The sequence below is a fragment of the Miniopterus natalensis genome, chromosome 6 (assembly GCF_054644295.1).
Source record: "Miniopterus natalensis isolate mMinNat1 chromosome 6, mMinNat1.hap1, whole genome shotgun sequence".
NCBI classification, from domain to species: Eukaryota; Metazoa; Chordata; class Mammalia; order Chiroptera; family Miniopteridae; genus Miniopterus; species Miniopterus natalensis.
Genome location: NC_142086.1, coordinates 59205181 through 59220270, shown reverse-complemented (window position 1 = coordinate 59220270; position 15090 = coordinate 59205181). Strand labels below are relative to the sequence as shown.

The following is a 15090-nucleotide window of genomic DNA, read 5'->3' as shown; positions in this document are numbered from 1 at the left end:
TTTTGTAGATGTGAAAATGGAACCTCAGGGAGGTCAGTGACTTGCCCAGATTTGGAGTGAATTAAGTAGCATATCCAAGACCCACCACAGTTCATATCTTTCAGCTCTTTGGAGAGTGCTCTGTCCCTGTATGGTGATTTCTCTTCTGCACTAGGGGGCAGCAGTGGTTTGCATTTGTTTTCTGAATTCTGGGAGGATGCATTTCAAGTAGAAGGCACTGACTTACATTTGGAAAGTGGAGTTTACAGGGAGGCTGTTCTAGAATTTTTTATTTTAGAAAGTATCTATAGTACCTGTCTACAGCTAATTTTATTTTTTGTGTATACCTACCACATTCGCGTCAACACTGAAATAAAAATGATTGTTATAAACAGGATGATAAATAATTGAGAGAATGACCTGGAATCAGGGCATGAAGTAGGTATACAAATTGAATAATCTGTGCATAAAATTGCCAAAGTCAAGTCCAGGCAATTCAGCCTTTCTTACCCATCATATATATAACCTCTAGGATTTTTGTGACCTTGGATTTAGGTGCAATAGCATTTTAATGAGGCCGAGGCACGTCCAATAGCTAACCTCATCGAGAGTTCCAGAGATCCCTCCTATGCCAACTCTTTGCTGTAAGATAGTGATTCTCGGTGAGAGCAGAGGTGGGAGTGTGTTAGGGTTGCTTGGGGAGCTTTTTCAAACCCCACATACAGACACATAATGCAAAAGGTAAAGGGGTTAAAAAATACAGATTGGCAGTTACAAAATTGTCATGGGGATGTAAAATACAGCATAGGGAATAGAGTCAATAATATTGTAATAACTCTGTATAGTGCCAGGTGGGTACTTGAAATATTGGGAGGAACACTTTGTAAAGTATATGATTGTCTAACCACTATGCTGTACACCTGGAACTAACACAAAATAATATTGAATGTAAAAAAACCCCCACATAATGCATGCATGTCCTCACACACCTACAAATATATATATACTAAATTCCATCAAGGATTTTAGAGAAAACTGATGTTTATGGTTGAAAATCACTTTTCAGAAATATAAAATGCCACAGCGAAGTAAAAGTAATAATTTGGCGATGGGTCCAAAGTCATTCTCAAAGGACCTTCTCCTACGTTTAGAAACAGGCCAGGATGAATGAGCAGGAGTGTGTGAGTGTGTGTCCGCTTATGTCTGTTTGCTGTTCCTCTACTTAGTCCAGTTACTGGAACTGCATGTATGCCTCAGACAGAGGGATGCTTCATGAACTGTGCTCAATTCTTACTGCCTGTTTCATTGATATAATCCCCTTGTGTTTCCCAGAACATCTCGCTTTGCCTCATTCCCTGAATACTTGGTAGTGCAGATAAAGAAGTTCACTTTTGGTCTTGACTGGGTTCCCAAAAAATTTGGTAGGTATCTTTTGCATGCTTTTGCTTAAAACATCGAATTAGCCATTTAAAAAACATGGCATGTGAAAGAGCCATGAGTGGTTGGCTGCCAGAAATTTCCATTTCATTCTTTTTCTGTTATTTCCATCATTCTCTTTTGAATCACAGTATATGATAAGCACTGATGATAAAATTACCACATGCTAAACCACCCCTCTAATAATGGGGTCTGGAGTGAGTGGATTCTAGGAATGAGAACAGGACCCCACTTTATCAAATAAACCACTTCCCAAACTTTAAGGTGCATGCAGATTACCTGGGAACCTTGGTAAAATGCAGATGCTGACTTAGCTGGTCTGAGTGGGGCTTGGGATTTTTTTCTTTTTTTTTTAAATCATTGAATATTTTATTTTTTACTTTTATTTATTTATTATTTTTTATTGAATTTATTGTGATGACATTGGTTAATAAAATTATGTGATAGATTCTAGAATATATCATCTGTATAATGTATTGTGTGTTTACCACCCCAAGTCAAGTCTTCTTCCATCACCATTTTTTTCCTTCTTAAAGAAGACCCTTTCACATGGGATTCTTTATTTCTTACAAGCTCCCAGGTGATGCTGCTGCTGCTGGTCCAAAGGCCACACTTGGAGGTGCAAGTCCAGTAACTGAAGATATATTCTTGTCTTAGCATCTCTCCTGTGCTTCTGAAGCACGCTGATGACATTCTCTTAAATCGTACACATCTTACTAATAATAAAATGAGTACAGTCAGTTGCATTAAACAGGGATGTGATTTGAGCTTAATTGGACTTTCTTTTGGCTAATTTTAAAGGCCCTTGACCATTGTTAGAGGTTAATTTTCCAGGCAGTGCATAAGAACATTTTTTCCTACCATCATGATCTAATACCAAGCGTGTTATTAGGCTATTTTTAGTGGTGTAGAAGGATGTCCAGTTTTACCCTCTGTGGTTTTTCAAACAAGTACAGACTGTTTTCCAGTCTTTTAAGGTTTTTATGTTTTTGAGCACTTAAAAAACAACTATTCAGGCTTTATTTTGGTTAATTAAGCACTCATCTGCCCATCTGAAGGGGATGAATAAAAGGAATGGAAAATCGGCTGGAGTGATTTCCCAGAACCCTCCGGTCCTAACAGTTTACACAGCACTTGTGTGACATCCCAACCTGTGACTGATTCTCTGGCAGGTTTTTACTCTTCCTGGTGGAATGATATTGTGGGCAGGGCAGGGGGCAGGTTGCCCATCACTTAGCCTTTCCTCTGTGGGCCTGAGAAGTACCTGGGAAAAAATGGACTTCTTCTAAAGGCTTCAAACTATTTTGGAAACAGTTTTCTTATTTTTCTTTGTCCTTGGGATTCCTATAAAGGAACAAAAATTCAGATGAGATTTCATAGATTTGCTGAATTTAAAGGCCTCCCAAAGCTTTCTTTGATGAACCTGACTTTTTCTGTTGAGGAACATTTGTATTGGTTTTGTAGGTCAGACATTATGTTTGTTTCTTACTGTCCTCTGAGATTAAGCATTTTTTAACTAAGCTTTTTCTTTGGATGGTTGTTTTAAAGTAGGATTGATATACCTGGCATCATAACTGGTTTTGGGAATACTATTTTCAAGTTCTGTTTGCTAGCCTATGACACATATCCTACACCAACATTTGAACCCATTTGTTATTATATTTAAATATATGTGATACTAAATGTCAACAGGATATTAGACTGATAAGTTTTGTATGTGAGTAGGTCAACACAAGAACAACTGAGCTGAGAAGTTAAAAAAATGTACTCCAAGACTTGAGATTCAGCTAATTTCTTTAAAATGTCATTCTTTATTTATTACCTCAGGTAAATCACATTACTCATCTTGATCTGAGAAGAGGCACAAATTAGGAGTTACAAACTCAAAACTCAAATGCCTAATGAGGAAAGGGTGATAATGTAAATTAAAGAAATGGGCTGTGTATAAGAGACCTGTAGCTATCTTGGTCTTTCTTGCGTCTTTCTTAATCCACTTTGGATAAAGATATGGATTAGAAAAGCATTTTTCTACTTTGAGAATCAGAATAGCACAAATTTGATGCTCAGGTCATGGGGGCAATAGGGAGCGGTGAGGTCTGCAGACTGTCACAGAGGGCAACCATATGAGAATGTGCTACAGAATGTGCTTGTTTTGTTTTTCAAAACAAGCTAGAAATCTGGATTTCTAAATTAAAATCTTCTGATTTAAAAATTGGAATTTGTTGCTAACATTTTAAAAACATCACACAGAAAGCGTCTGGGCTACAAATGGCCTGTGGGGTGCCAGTTTCCGACCTCTGGCTCATCCCATTTGTTCTTGTTCAGTGTGAAATCCTGCCGCCCTCTGTAGTTTCTCCTGGTTCTCCATTAAAATCGAATCAGTCTTGGTGAGTATACTGGTTCAGTGGTTACTCCGCGGAACTGAAACGCCTCCCTTAGCTCTGCCTAGACACACGCACATAGTTAGCAGTACTGATTTTAGGATGTGATTGTGGAGAAACCAGTAAATGTAATCTTTCTCATTTTGCAGATGTTTCTATTGATATGCCAGACCTACTTGATATCAACCATCTCCGAGCCAGGGGCTTACAGCCAGGAGAGGAGGAACTTCCGGACATCAGCCCCCCCATTGTCATTCCTGATGACTCAAAAGGTATCATCTTCCAGGAGGATGTTCTCTCCCTCTGCCCCCACCCTCCTCTGCTGGGATGGTCACATTTCTCCCACCACTCCTGTCCCTTGGCTGCCTTCCTCTGTTGTAACCCACCATAGACACACAGAAGTGAGGCCTGGCTGCAACCGTAAACTTAAGATAGACATGGGAAGAGGCACAGAGCTGTCACAAGCACTTGAAAGGGACCTGCGGAAATCACTGGCAACAGAGGGAAGCCAGTCTCCAGAAAGTTTTTAGGTTAGGTTGCCTCTGGCTTTGCCTTCTTCCTCTCTCCACTTCCCCCAAAAGGACCTGTAAGGGAGAAGGGGGGGCTCCTAGTCTAGGGGAACCGGGTCGTTCCCTGGAGTACCTTTGGACAACCGAAAGGGGAAATTCAACAGTGTGTTGGGTTTAAACATCTTGCCCACATCTCATCTCCCCAGCTCTGTCACTGCTTCATAGGAAGGGAGTGGTTTGAGTTTCTCTCACTCTGTCAAAGCTCAATTATTCATTGTTCATAGTGCTTAACTTTTGCAGGGGAAAGGACATGGAAAAAATAGTTGTCACACCTTTGTGGTTCCAAGGGCAGTGCCGAAAAACCTTGGTTCCATTATTAGCTCGTTTATTCTGATGAAATCAGTTTCATTCTGGCTTTGCTTGCTCACCCGTGTGCTGTTCGCCTTCCGAAAGAGTTAATTAAGTGAAATAACTCAGTGATGGAGCTCTCAGCATCAGTTGAGCAGCGAATGTTATTGGCGACCTAGTTTGAGTGCGCAGGAGGGCCAGGTGAATCCAAGAGGAGCGAGATAGGATTCCAGAGAGCTGCCTTCGTTCCGTAGGCCTCTGATGCTAAGTCCGATGTTCACGTGCAGAGTATGGGGCCTGTACGTGGGACATTCTGGGTTATGGGTACAGGCGATTCCTTAAAGGCATTCAAGAAAGAAGAGATCAGTATGAATATCACAGAAGGACAAGATGGCTGATTAGCACGGCTCCTGCTTTCTCTGAGGTTCATAATAGAATCGTTGGCTTGTAATCATACAGAGTTCTTACAAATACACGGAGAGAATTGATTTACTTCATTATAGTAATAATCGGAGCATCATGTTTCATCTGCTCTAAATGCCTGAGACCTCCTATTTTCCCTCCTTACTGTCATGACTTTGTGTTGGGCAGGATGGGGTGGACTGTACAGTGGATTGGGGGTTGACACCCATGTGCTGTCCTGAGGGGTGACGGAGCTAGGGAGTGCCCTGCATTGGCTCTTTTTATTTCTCTAAAATACTTGTCAGGGTTTGGTCTCATTGTATCCCCTCTCCCTTAATTTCCAGATCGCCTGATGAACCAACTGATAGACCGTATGTATCTTCTGAAAATTTCCCGTGTCCTATAGTTATTAGTCTGACACATTTATCTGTGGGGGTTACTAAAAGGGGATTGTTCTGTACGTGTGTATACGCAGCTTTTCCTCAGAGGAAATGATTCTTTGTCTGTGAGCTGGGGTAGCCAGTGTAAACCACTGACAAGGTGAAGTGGCTCTGTAGCTCAGGAGAGTGACCGTTAGCATGAGAGCCAGCCGGCCCTGGGTTGGAAGGTGGCTCTGCCAGTTAGGACCTAGAACAATTTACTTAACTTCTCTGAGCCTCAGTTTCCTCATGAATGAATGGGGCTAATGATGCCATTTCTTTCCTCCGGCCACATGAGGGTCATTCTTTCTGCAGTGGTAGCACAGTGGCCAGTCATTTTTTTTATGCTCCTGATGCTGGACACATAATGAAGACACATGTCTGACCGGATGATATGGCAGTGTTAATTAATACTCTCAAGGCTATTAGTTTAATTGGATTGTGTGTTAATGTTGTAGCTTTTTATTTCCTTTAATCCTGTGGGAGTTGATACTCTTGGTTTCCTAAAAAAAAATTAAAAAATATATAGATTGTCATTAGGAGAAAGAGGGAGTATTTAACACTAATACTCTGAATATTTTTGTCTACAAAGCCTTTCTGCAGATGAACTATTGTTAACATCTGGGCTCTCCATTTCCCAGAGTTGATTACTTCCTCTGATTGCTGATACACCTACAGGCCTGCTATACCTTCCTGTGAAATTTAAGGAACAGGCCTTTTGACCTATAGATAATGCTTTTCTCTTCCAATCTCAGTCGTAGGAGAGGCTGCTGTAGAGGCTTTGAGCATGACATGGTTCTGGGAATACACTCAATCAGAGAATTGTTTTTCAGTGCTTGGACTGTCCCGGTGATTATCATGGTTCCTATTGAGGGCAAAGATTTAGGTCAACTCAACTCAAATAGCTTAATATTTGGGTGGCTTAAAATAAAACAGAACAAAGTTAAACCACCATTTGTACACCTAACAAAATAGCACTTTCTTTGGATAGCAGGTGGGTAAAAGGGTGAAGAGAAGCTAAGACAGGGAGGGAGTTTACCTTCTGACCTCAGAATGTCCTGTTGTGCTCTGTAGCCTCGGACATTGATGAGTCGTCGGTGATGCAGCTCGCCGAGATGGGCTTCCCTCTGGAAGCGTGTCGGAAGGCTGTGTACTTCACTGGAAATATGGGAGCCGAGGTGGCCTTCAACTGGATCATTATTCACATGGAAGAGCCAGGTAGGTAGTCGGAAAATGGAATGGTCTTGCAGTCTGATGCAGTCTTCAGTGATGCCGAGCCTTGGTCCTTCCATGTCTTCTGGATCTGTCCCCAAAATGACTTTTTAGCTCTCAGTCTGCTGCAATGTGTGTGTGTGAACGGGGGAGAGGGGTACGTTTGCCTGTGGAGCAAAATCACAGGGTTTGCCTTTCCTCTTTTTTTAAAAATAATAGCTTGGTTGAGAGATAATTCAGCCTTTAAAGTGGCAAAAAGACCACTGGAAAGATGTGGGATATACTTCCAGCTAGGAGGAATGAGGACTTGAAATAGAAAAATGTGCATGAAGACATGGGGTCTGTTTAGTTAGCTTTTACTCTTCTCTGTTAAGATAATTTACAGTGTACATTTCAATGGTTTTTAGTAAACTTACAGAGTTGTACAACTCTCACCACTATCTAAGTTTTGAGTATTTTTCTCGCCTGAAAAGAAGCCTTGTACATATGAGGAGTCACTTTCCATCTCCCAGCTCTTCCTAGCCCCTGGCAACTGCTAGTCTACTTTCTGGCTCTATGGATTTGCCCAATTTGGACATTTCATACAGATGGAACCCTGCAACACAAGATCTTTCGAGTCTGGTTTCCCTCACTTAGCATAATGCTTTCAAGGTTCATCTGTATATCAGTGCTTCATTCCTGCTTATGACTGAATAATATTTTACTGTATGAACACACTGCGTTTTATTTATCCTTTTATCAGTTGATGGCCACTTGGGTTGTTTCTACTTTTTGGCTATTGTGAATAACGTGACTATAAATATTTTGTGTACAGTTTTCATTTCTCTCAAGTGGAGTTGCAGTGTCCTATGGTGACTCTCTATTTAACTTTTTGAGGAACTACAAAATTGTTTTCAACAGTGGCTGCACCATTTTACATCCCACCAGCAGTGTCTGAGGGCTTTGGTTTCTCCGTATCCTCACCAACCTTGCTATTATTGCTTTTATTATAGCTGTTCCAGTGGACGGGAAGTGGTATCTCATGTGGTCTTGATTCGCATTTCCCTAATGACTAATGATGTAGAACATCTTTTCTTATTATTGGTCATTCATATATCTTTGGAGAAATGTCTCTTCAAATCCTTTTTAATGAGGTTGTCTTTTATTGTTGAGTTCTGATAGTTCTCTTTGTGTGCTGAATAGAAATGCCTTAGATATGGGATTTGGAAATATTTTCTTCCATTCTTTGGGTTGTCTTCTCACTTTCTTGATGTCATCTTTGAAAGCACAAAAGTTTTTAATTTTGATGAAGTATAATTTATTTTTTTCTTTTGTCACTTGTGCTTTTGGTGTTGTATCTAAGAAACCGTTACCCAGCCCAAGCTCACAAAGATTTACTCATATGCTTTCTTCTAAAAGTTTTGTAGTTTTAGCTCTTACATTTAGGTCAATGATCCATTTTGAATTAATTTCTGTTTATAGTGTGAGCTAGAGGCCCACCTTTACTCTTTTGCATGTGGATATGAAATTGAGCATCATTTGTTGAGAAGACTGTCCTCTTCCCATTGAATGGTGTTTGGTAGGCTTGTTGAAAATCATTTGACCATGGATATATGGGCTTATTTCTGGACTCTTAATTCTATTCGATTGATCTATATGTTTATCTTTATACTAGTACTGATTGTCTTGATTATTGTAACTTTGTAGGTATTTTTCCTTGTTGACTTTGAAGTGGTGTTTATTTTAAGACCAAAAAAAGAAAAAGGTCTGAGTGTGATTATTTTCCCCAGATTTTGCTGAACCATTGATGTTGCCTGGTTATGGAGGAGCAGCTTCTGCTGGAGCCTCTGTTTTTGGTGCTACTGGGTTGGATAACCAGCCTCCGGAGGAGACTGTTTCTATCATTACCTCCATGGGATTCCATCGGAATCAGGCCATTCAGGCGCTACGAGCAACGGTAAGTGTAAGAGACTGTGTGTTGGATTATTGGGGTGGTTTGTATGTTGTCAGTAGGAATTAAGACTTTCCAATGTTCTTTGATCGTTTGGGGTCATGTTTGTCTCACTCTCTACCCCACCATCGCCCATGGAGATTTATTTGCATACAGTATATATAAAATTCAAATAAATGAATGAGGGAATCATAAGAGTTTAAAACTAGGGAGATAAGAGAAAAATAGGGAGCTAATACAGCTGGGGCAAGATGACCAAACTGAAAGAAACTCCATATCATCTTAATGTTATTAACAGAGGACCAGAGACTTGACTTGGAGCTTGCTGTGGCCTTAGAGCAAAGAGGGATGCACGAGATTCTGTGTTCAGTAAGGCAGTTCTTTAGGAGAAATTATCCTTTGCTGATACCAAGACCTTGGTACCAAAAGTCTTCATAGTGAAGACTGAACGGCCCCTTGGAATTCTCTGCTTCTGTGTCTCTCTGCAGAAAGAGAAGTTTCTTTCGGTATTTATGAATTTTCCGATATTGTCAGGAGAGCAGGCACCGTGAAGTTAGAGGATAGATAGAAGCCTTCCTTTTGCAGTGCAGATCTCTGTTTAATATTGAGGGAAAGTATTTGTGTGTGTGTGTGTGTTTTAACCCATCTTTCCTTGCCACACTATATTCCATTTTTGAGTGGCTGTCTGCTACCGATGCCTTCTTGCCTATCCTGACTGGTTCCCCGCTGGGGTGCATTGCTGAGGTCCCATGGTGCTCGACTGAAATATCTCAGTTAGCGTTTGTTTCACTCGGTGTACCTGCGTATGTCTTATTTATTTTACTTGCTTGGCTCTTTCATTGGAGATTCTATGTCTAAATAAACGTTTTACCTCTCCAGTAATATTAAACAGGGAGAAGGATATGTTTTTCTGGTCAATTGGTTTGAACTGTATGGAGGCCTGTTTAAAACAATTTAACTTAACTAACCAGTGTTATCATCATTAATCAAGGCATTAATTTAGTCTCTACTGTAGTTCAACCATTGTGCCAGCGTTTGGGGAGAGAAGACATTAATATAGTACTTACATTGGCACCCTTTTACCTGGCATGGTTATCTGCAGAAAATACAGTTGGTAGAGAATGTAGTGTGTGCAATTATTATGGCCTTAGAAGGGCTGTGCCCAGACAAATGCCATACTTTTTGGCATTCTGCACCCTGTCATTATCAGCATCAACCTACAGAAATGCTGAGTAAAGACCAGCATGGCTTTGGAATGCTGATCTGCTGCTCACTGCTTTCCAGTGAATCTAGTTTCAGATCTCAGTTGGGAGGCTTGCAGAATGCCAGGTGCATTTTATATGCAGAGTCAGAGCTTCTTACTCAGAAAACACTTAGGACTAATGGATTCAGGCTCCTGCCCTAGCTGCTTGACATCCCGGTTCAAATGGTCAGGATATAATGACGCCTGGAGACCACATACATTGTAAAAATGTTTTATCTTATTAGAACAGTAACCTGGAGAGAGCACTGGATTGGATCTTTAGCCACCCTGAGTTTGAGGAGGACAGTGACTTTGTGATCGAGATGGAAAATAACGCCAATGCAAATGTGATTTCCGAAGCCAAGCCTGAAGGACCTAGAGTCAAGGATGGATCTGGAAGTAAGTTCTTGCCGAGGGATTGTCTGACCAATTGTGACTATACTCTTAGCTCGTGCCCTTCCCTCCCACCACTCACATTAAAACCTTTGCCATCATTCAAAAGTGAGCACAGATCTCATGTTCTCCTAAATGGTGCATTCTGCCACTTTGCATTGCCACGGTGATCTGATAAAGTCTTGGACGAACTCAGAATCATGCCACCTAGTAGTGTGTATGCTTACGTTTAGCGCCAGCTTTGTCATTGTCTGTCCTGCGAGATAACATTTTTTCATGGGCCATGGGAGTCTTGTGTCTAAAAGAGAACATTTATTTCACATGGTATTTTTGAACAGTCGAAAAGCAGCCTTACACCTGTCATTGCCCATAGCAGTGGCTGATAATTTTCTGCAGGTCTGTCAGGGTGGCAGAAAGAGGTGCCATAAGCCTGTGTTCTACCTTTTAAGAGCAAACACTTATGAATGTCACTGTGTGCCAGGCACTCTACTAAATACATCACATATATACAGTCATTTAATCCTCAACACACTCGTTTTACAAGTGAGGAAACAGAGGTACAGAAAGATGAGGTATCTTCTCCAAGGTTATACAACTCTCAAGAGGTGGAGCCAAGATTCAAACCCAGAATCCGTGTTCTTTATCACTGATACCCTGCTTCTTGGACTGTTTGCTACAGAATAATCCTGGCATTTATCATCTCTTCCAGTCACATGTCAGCCTGCCTTCTCTCAGTGTCATTTCTTTTGCCTCCCTCCCTATCCCCCCCATGTCCCCCACAGTTCAGATGCTTGGTCCTGTAGCCACAGCGTCAGCCCACTTAGCTATCATTGACCCCGGTCTTGCTACTTCCAGGCTTTGCTCAGGCTAATCATTAATTGTGAAGTGCCCTTCTCTCCTATCACTGCACACTAAAACCCTTACCATGATGCAGAACTTGGCCACAGATTCCATTTCTCTGGAGGGCTTTCCCAGGCCCTTGTCAGTCAGTCCATCCTTACCTCATATGCTCATAATAATTATACCAATGTTAATAACACTTCCATTCGTGCCGCCTTCACAATAATCCTACAAGATAGCTTTTATAGACGAAGAAACTGAGGTAAAGAAGGTTAATTGCCAAGGTCACATAGCTAGTGATGGGTAGAACCAGAACTCCACCCCAGGCAGCCTGCCTCCAGAGCCTGTGCCTGGAGCCACTATAATGCAGTATTTGTTCCTCTGTTATTAGAGGTATCAAACTCATCTTGAAATGAAATTATCCATGTCCATATCTGTGTCTCCTATTTGACTGGAAGCTGTGGGGGACAGAAGGCATTTCTCTTTTATAAAGCTCATAGTGTCTAGCACATAGAAAGTAGCAAGTAAAAAATAATTGTATTTAATTAAATTTACACTAGTAGTGTTCGTTCCTATCATAGGTAGCTGCAGCTCTACTTATTAATGGTCTTACCAGACCTAACATGTTTGTGTTGATCTAGCTCTAGAGAGGGGGGTGGGAGGGAACCTTTCTTCTTTTATATAAAATGGGAATTTCTTCACTAAAACTTTTTTTATCCTGTCTAGGTAAGAAAAGGGTGAAATAGAGTTCTCCCAACTTCCATATTCATGTAAAGGATCTTGTATTACTTCTAGAAATCTGGCTTGCCTAAAATATTAAAACCTGTAATGGACAAGTTACTCAATAATTCATGAGCAGGATTTATGAGGTGTTACATGTCTGCGGGCTCGCTGCTTCCTTGGCTTTCTGTAACGGGCGTCCGTGAGGCTTCTCACAGAAGGCCCAAACCACGAGATGGGCCACCGGGAAGCTGCCAGGGTATTTGGCTGCAGAGGGAGGGAGAGTCTGATCAGTAGGGTGCTCCGTCTTCTGATGGAGCCCGGAGGGACCCCAGCCACTCTCTCAAAGACGACCGCTACTGATCTGAACAGCCCCATCCTCTCCTTGGGCTTGTTGAACGCAGAGTGATCTGCACATGTTCCTGGCACTGCTGGTTTTTGAGTTGCCTCTTTGAATAGAGTGTCATGACGTGATGCTTTCAAGCATCCTTTAATTTAAAGGCACTATGGGTCTAACTCTGTGACCTTACTCCTCCTTGCCCCCAAATTTAGGGCACTTGTAGGTGGGGGTGGAGAAAGAGACAGTGATGCTCCATGAGAAGTCACTTATAGGATGTGCAGAATCTCACGGCAGTAGTAAGTGAAAATTGTAATTATGAAAAACTAACACACATAAACCACCCTAACTCAACAAATGCATTTTGCCTCTGAACAGATGTATTTATTTATTTATTTATTTATTTATTTATTTTTAAATTAAATTTATTCGGGTGACATTGGTTAATAGGATCATATAGGTTTCAAGTGTTCATTTCTGTGATACATGATCTGTGTATTGCATTGTGTGCCCACCATCCAGTCACATCATCTTCTGTCACCATGTATTTGGCCCCCTTTACCCTTTACTACCCGCCTGTCCCCTTCCCAGATGTTTTTTCTTTTTGTGTGTGTGTTTTAAATATATCTTTATTGATTTCAGAGAGAGGAAGGGAAAAAGAGAGAGAGAGATAGAAACATCAGTGAGAGAGTCATTGATTGGCTGCCTCCTGCACGCCCCTGACTGGGGATCGAGGGGATCGAGCCCGCAACCCGGGCACGTGCCCTGACCGGGAATCGAACCCCGATCTCCTGGATCCTAGGTGGATGCTCAGCTGCTGAGCCACGCCCGCCGGGCCATGTGTTTAAAGTAGCCTTTCCAGCACTGTGCCTGGCCCGGGGAGGTGACCGGCAAATGACTGACTGATTGAAGAATTCCGTGAACGCCAGGAGGCGGCCGCAGGCTAGTGCTTTCGCTTGTCCCCCGCGTGCCCTGGGGGAGTTGGCGTCCTGGTTGTTACGCGGCTCACAGCTCAGGGCAGAAGGGTGCTGCTTGTGCTTTGTCACATGAGCACCTGAACTCATGTCAGTCACTCCTCTCTTCTTCCTTTAAACAACTTATTATTTATATTGTTTATTTTTTCTTATAACTAAAGGGATATATAATAATTTTAGCAACTTGATAAAATACAGATATTTGAAAAGAGGAAAATAAAAATGACTCAACAGTCCTACTGCCCAAGTCATAACCATTGTTAATGTTTTGTGTATGTTCTTCAGACCTTCCTAGAAAAATGAGTACAAAATATGTATATTTATAAAAAATATAAATTCTGTTCTATACATGTTATTTTAAAACCTGCTTTCCCCCTGTGAGTGTCCATATATGTAAGTGTAGATCATTGAATATGCATTAATAACATTTCATTGTGTAGATTAGATGTACCTAATTTATATACCTAATTTTAGGCTACCTAGTTATTATTTAAATGAAAGATGATTACAGAAAGTTTGAAGTAACAGAGTTATTCAGAAGAGGATGGCAGTGATTTTTAAACATTTTCTTAAGGGATGAATTTTGTTCACAGAAGTACAGCAAATGCTTCTTTCAGTCCCTATCCAGGTAATAAACAGTCGCTCACATTTAAGTTTCCTCCTTTCCTTTCTTCTCTATTAAAAATAAAGCTGTAATGAACATTGTCGGGCCCTTATTTGGTTATTTCCTTAGGGTAAATTTCTAGAAGTGAAGTTTTTCAGCCAAAACTGCAGGTTTTTGAGGTTTTAATACAGATTATTACCTTACCCCAGAAATGCAGCCTGTTGGCTCTCCTGTTCCCATTGGGCTGAGCACTCTTCATAATTTTTTATATCTTTATCGCCTGGATGCTCTTCTTCTTGTGTTAATCACTCTTTTATTTCCTTTGGCCCATTTCCCTGTTTTTACTGAGTTGTTCAGCTGTTTTCTTATTGATTTGTATGAGAGTTTCATGTATTATCTGTTAGTTTGGGAATACCTGGCACCTTTACAATATCTGAGTTTTTCTGACCAGAAACATGTTGTGCTTCTCCTTTGGTTCATGTTTCACTTCTCTAGCCCCTGAAAAGCTATATGGTTTTCTTTATAAACATCCCATCACAATTCCATTTTCTGTGTTACTTATGAATACAAATATTTTCCTATTGTATTTTCTAAATTGTTACTGCTGACTTTGGGAGAGTTCCCAATCTTATAATTGGCCATTCTGCAGGGATTTGATTAGAATTACATTAAATCGATAGGTTAACTTGGAGAGATGTATATTCTATGTAGTGTTAACGTAAGAAACATTCAAACCTGTGAAGAACTTTTGTGAGTTTATTTGAGCCAAACTGTCGACATGCTGAGAAGCAGAATCTTAACGGATTGAGAGAATGCTCCGGAGAATGGCAGCTCTGCACCTTGTTTTATACATGACAATCAAAGGAGGAGACGGAAGTGGTTACATGAAATCCATTGGTGATAGATTAGGGAGGCGGGAGAAAGCAAAGTGGCGAAACCTCTGGGATTGGATAAAAGTGAAATGATGGACACACACTTCTTTTACTTAGCTGGATGCAGGATAGTTAACAGTCAACAGTTAACTCAGTAACAGTGAGGGGATTTGTGGTCTCAACAGAGAGGTGCCTGTGCTTTGAGGGGTCCGGAAAAAGGAAAATTACTTTGACATTACAACGATATGTCATCGTAGATGCAAAAAGACAATAGACGGGCTCAGTTAAGGTAAAGATTGACCTTTGTCAGGGAAGATACTGGCATAGAACATAACTACCCACCATAAACTGCTTTTTAGTTAAAAGAACTTTAATTTCAGACCATCCCTTTGTGGTTACTTTAGGTCTGAGTTTGCAAGGCTGCCATGCAAGCCTTCCCTGAGCTACTCAGGTTACCATGTGGCCCCTTTTCATCCACAGTAGGTAGACT

At 41.0% G+C, this 15090-nt stretch overlaps 1 protein-coding gene across 2 annotated transcripts in view; it reads left to right on the top strand.

The window, feature by feature from the left end:
* The window catches only part of USP13 (ubiquitin specific peptidase 13), an 89309-nt gene that overhangs the window by 64111 nt on the left and 10108 nt on the right, over window positions 1-15090 (top strand). For both annotated transcript variants that reach the window (XM_087818295.1, XM_087818296.1), the window contains exons 14-19: window positions 1312-1400; window positions 3947-4069; window positions 5401-5427; window positions 6550-6693; window positions 8457-8623; window positions 10106-10259. In XM_087818295.1, coding sequence (XP_087674421.1) covers window positions 1312-1400; window positions 3947-4069; window positions 5401-5427; window positions 6550-6693; window positions 8457-8623; window positions 10106-10259 — 704 coding nt within the window. The remainder of the gene's footprint in view (window positions 1-1311; window positions 1401-3946; window positions 4070-5400; window positions 5428-6549; window positions 6694-8456; window positions 8624-10105; window positions 10260-15090) is intronic.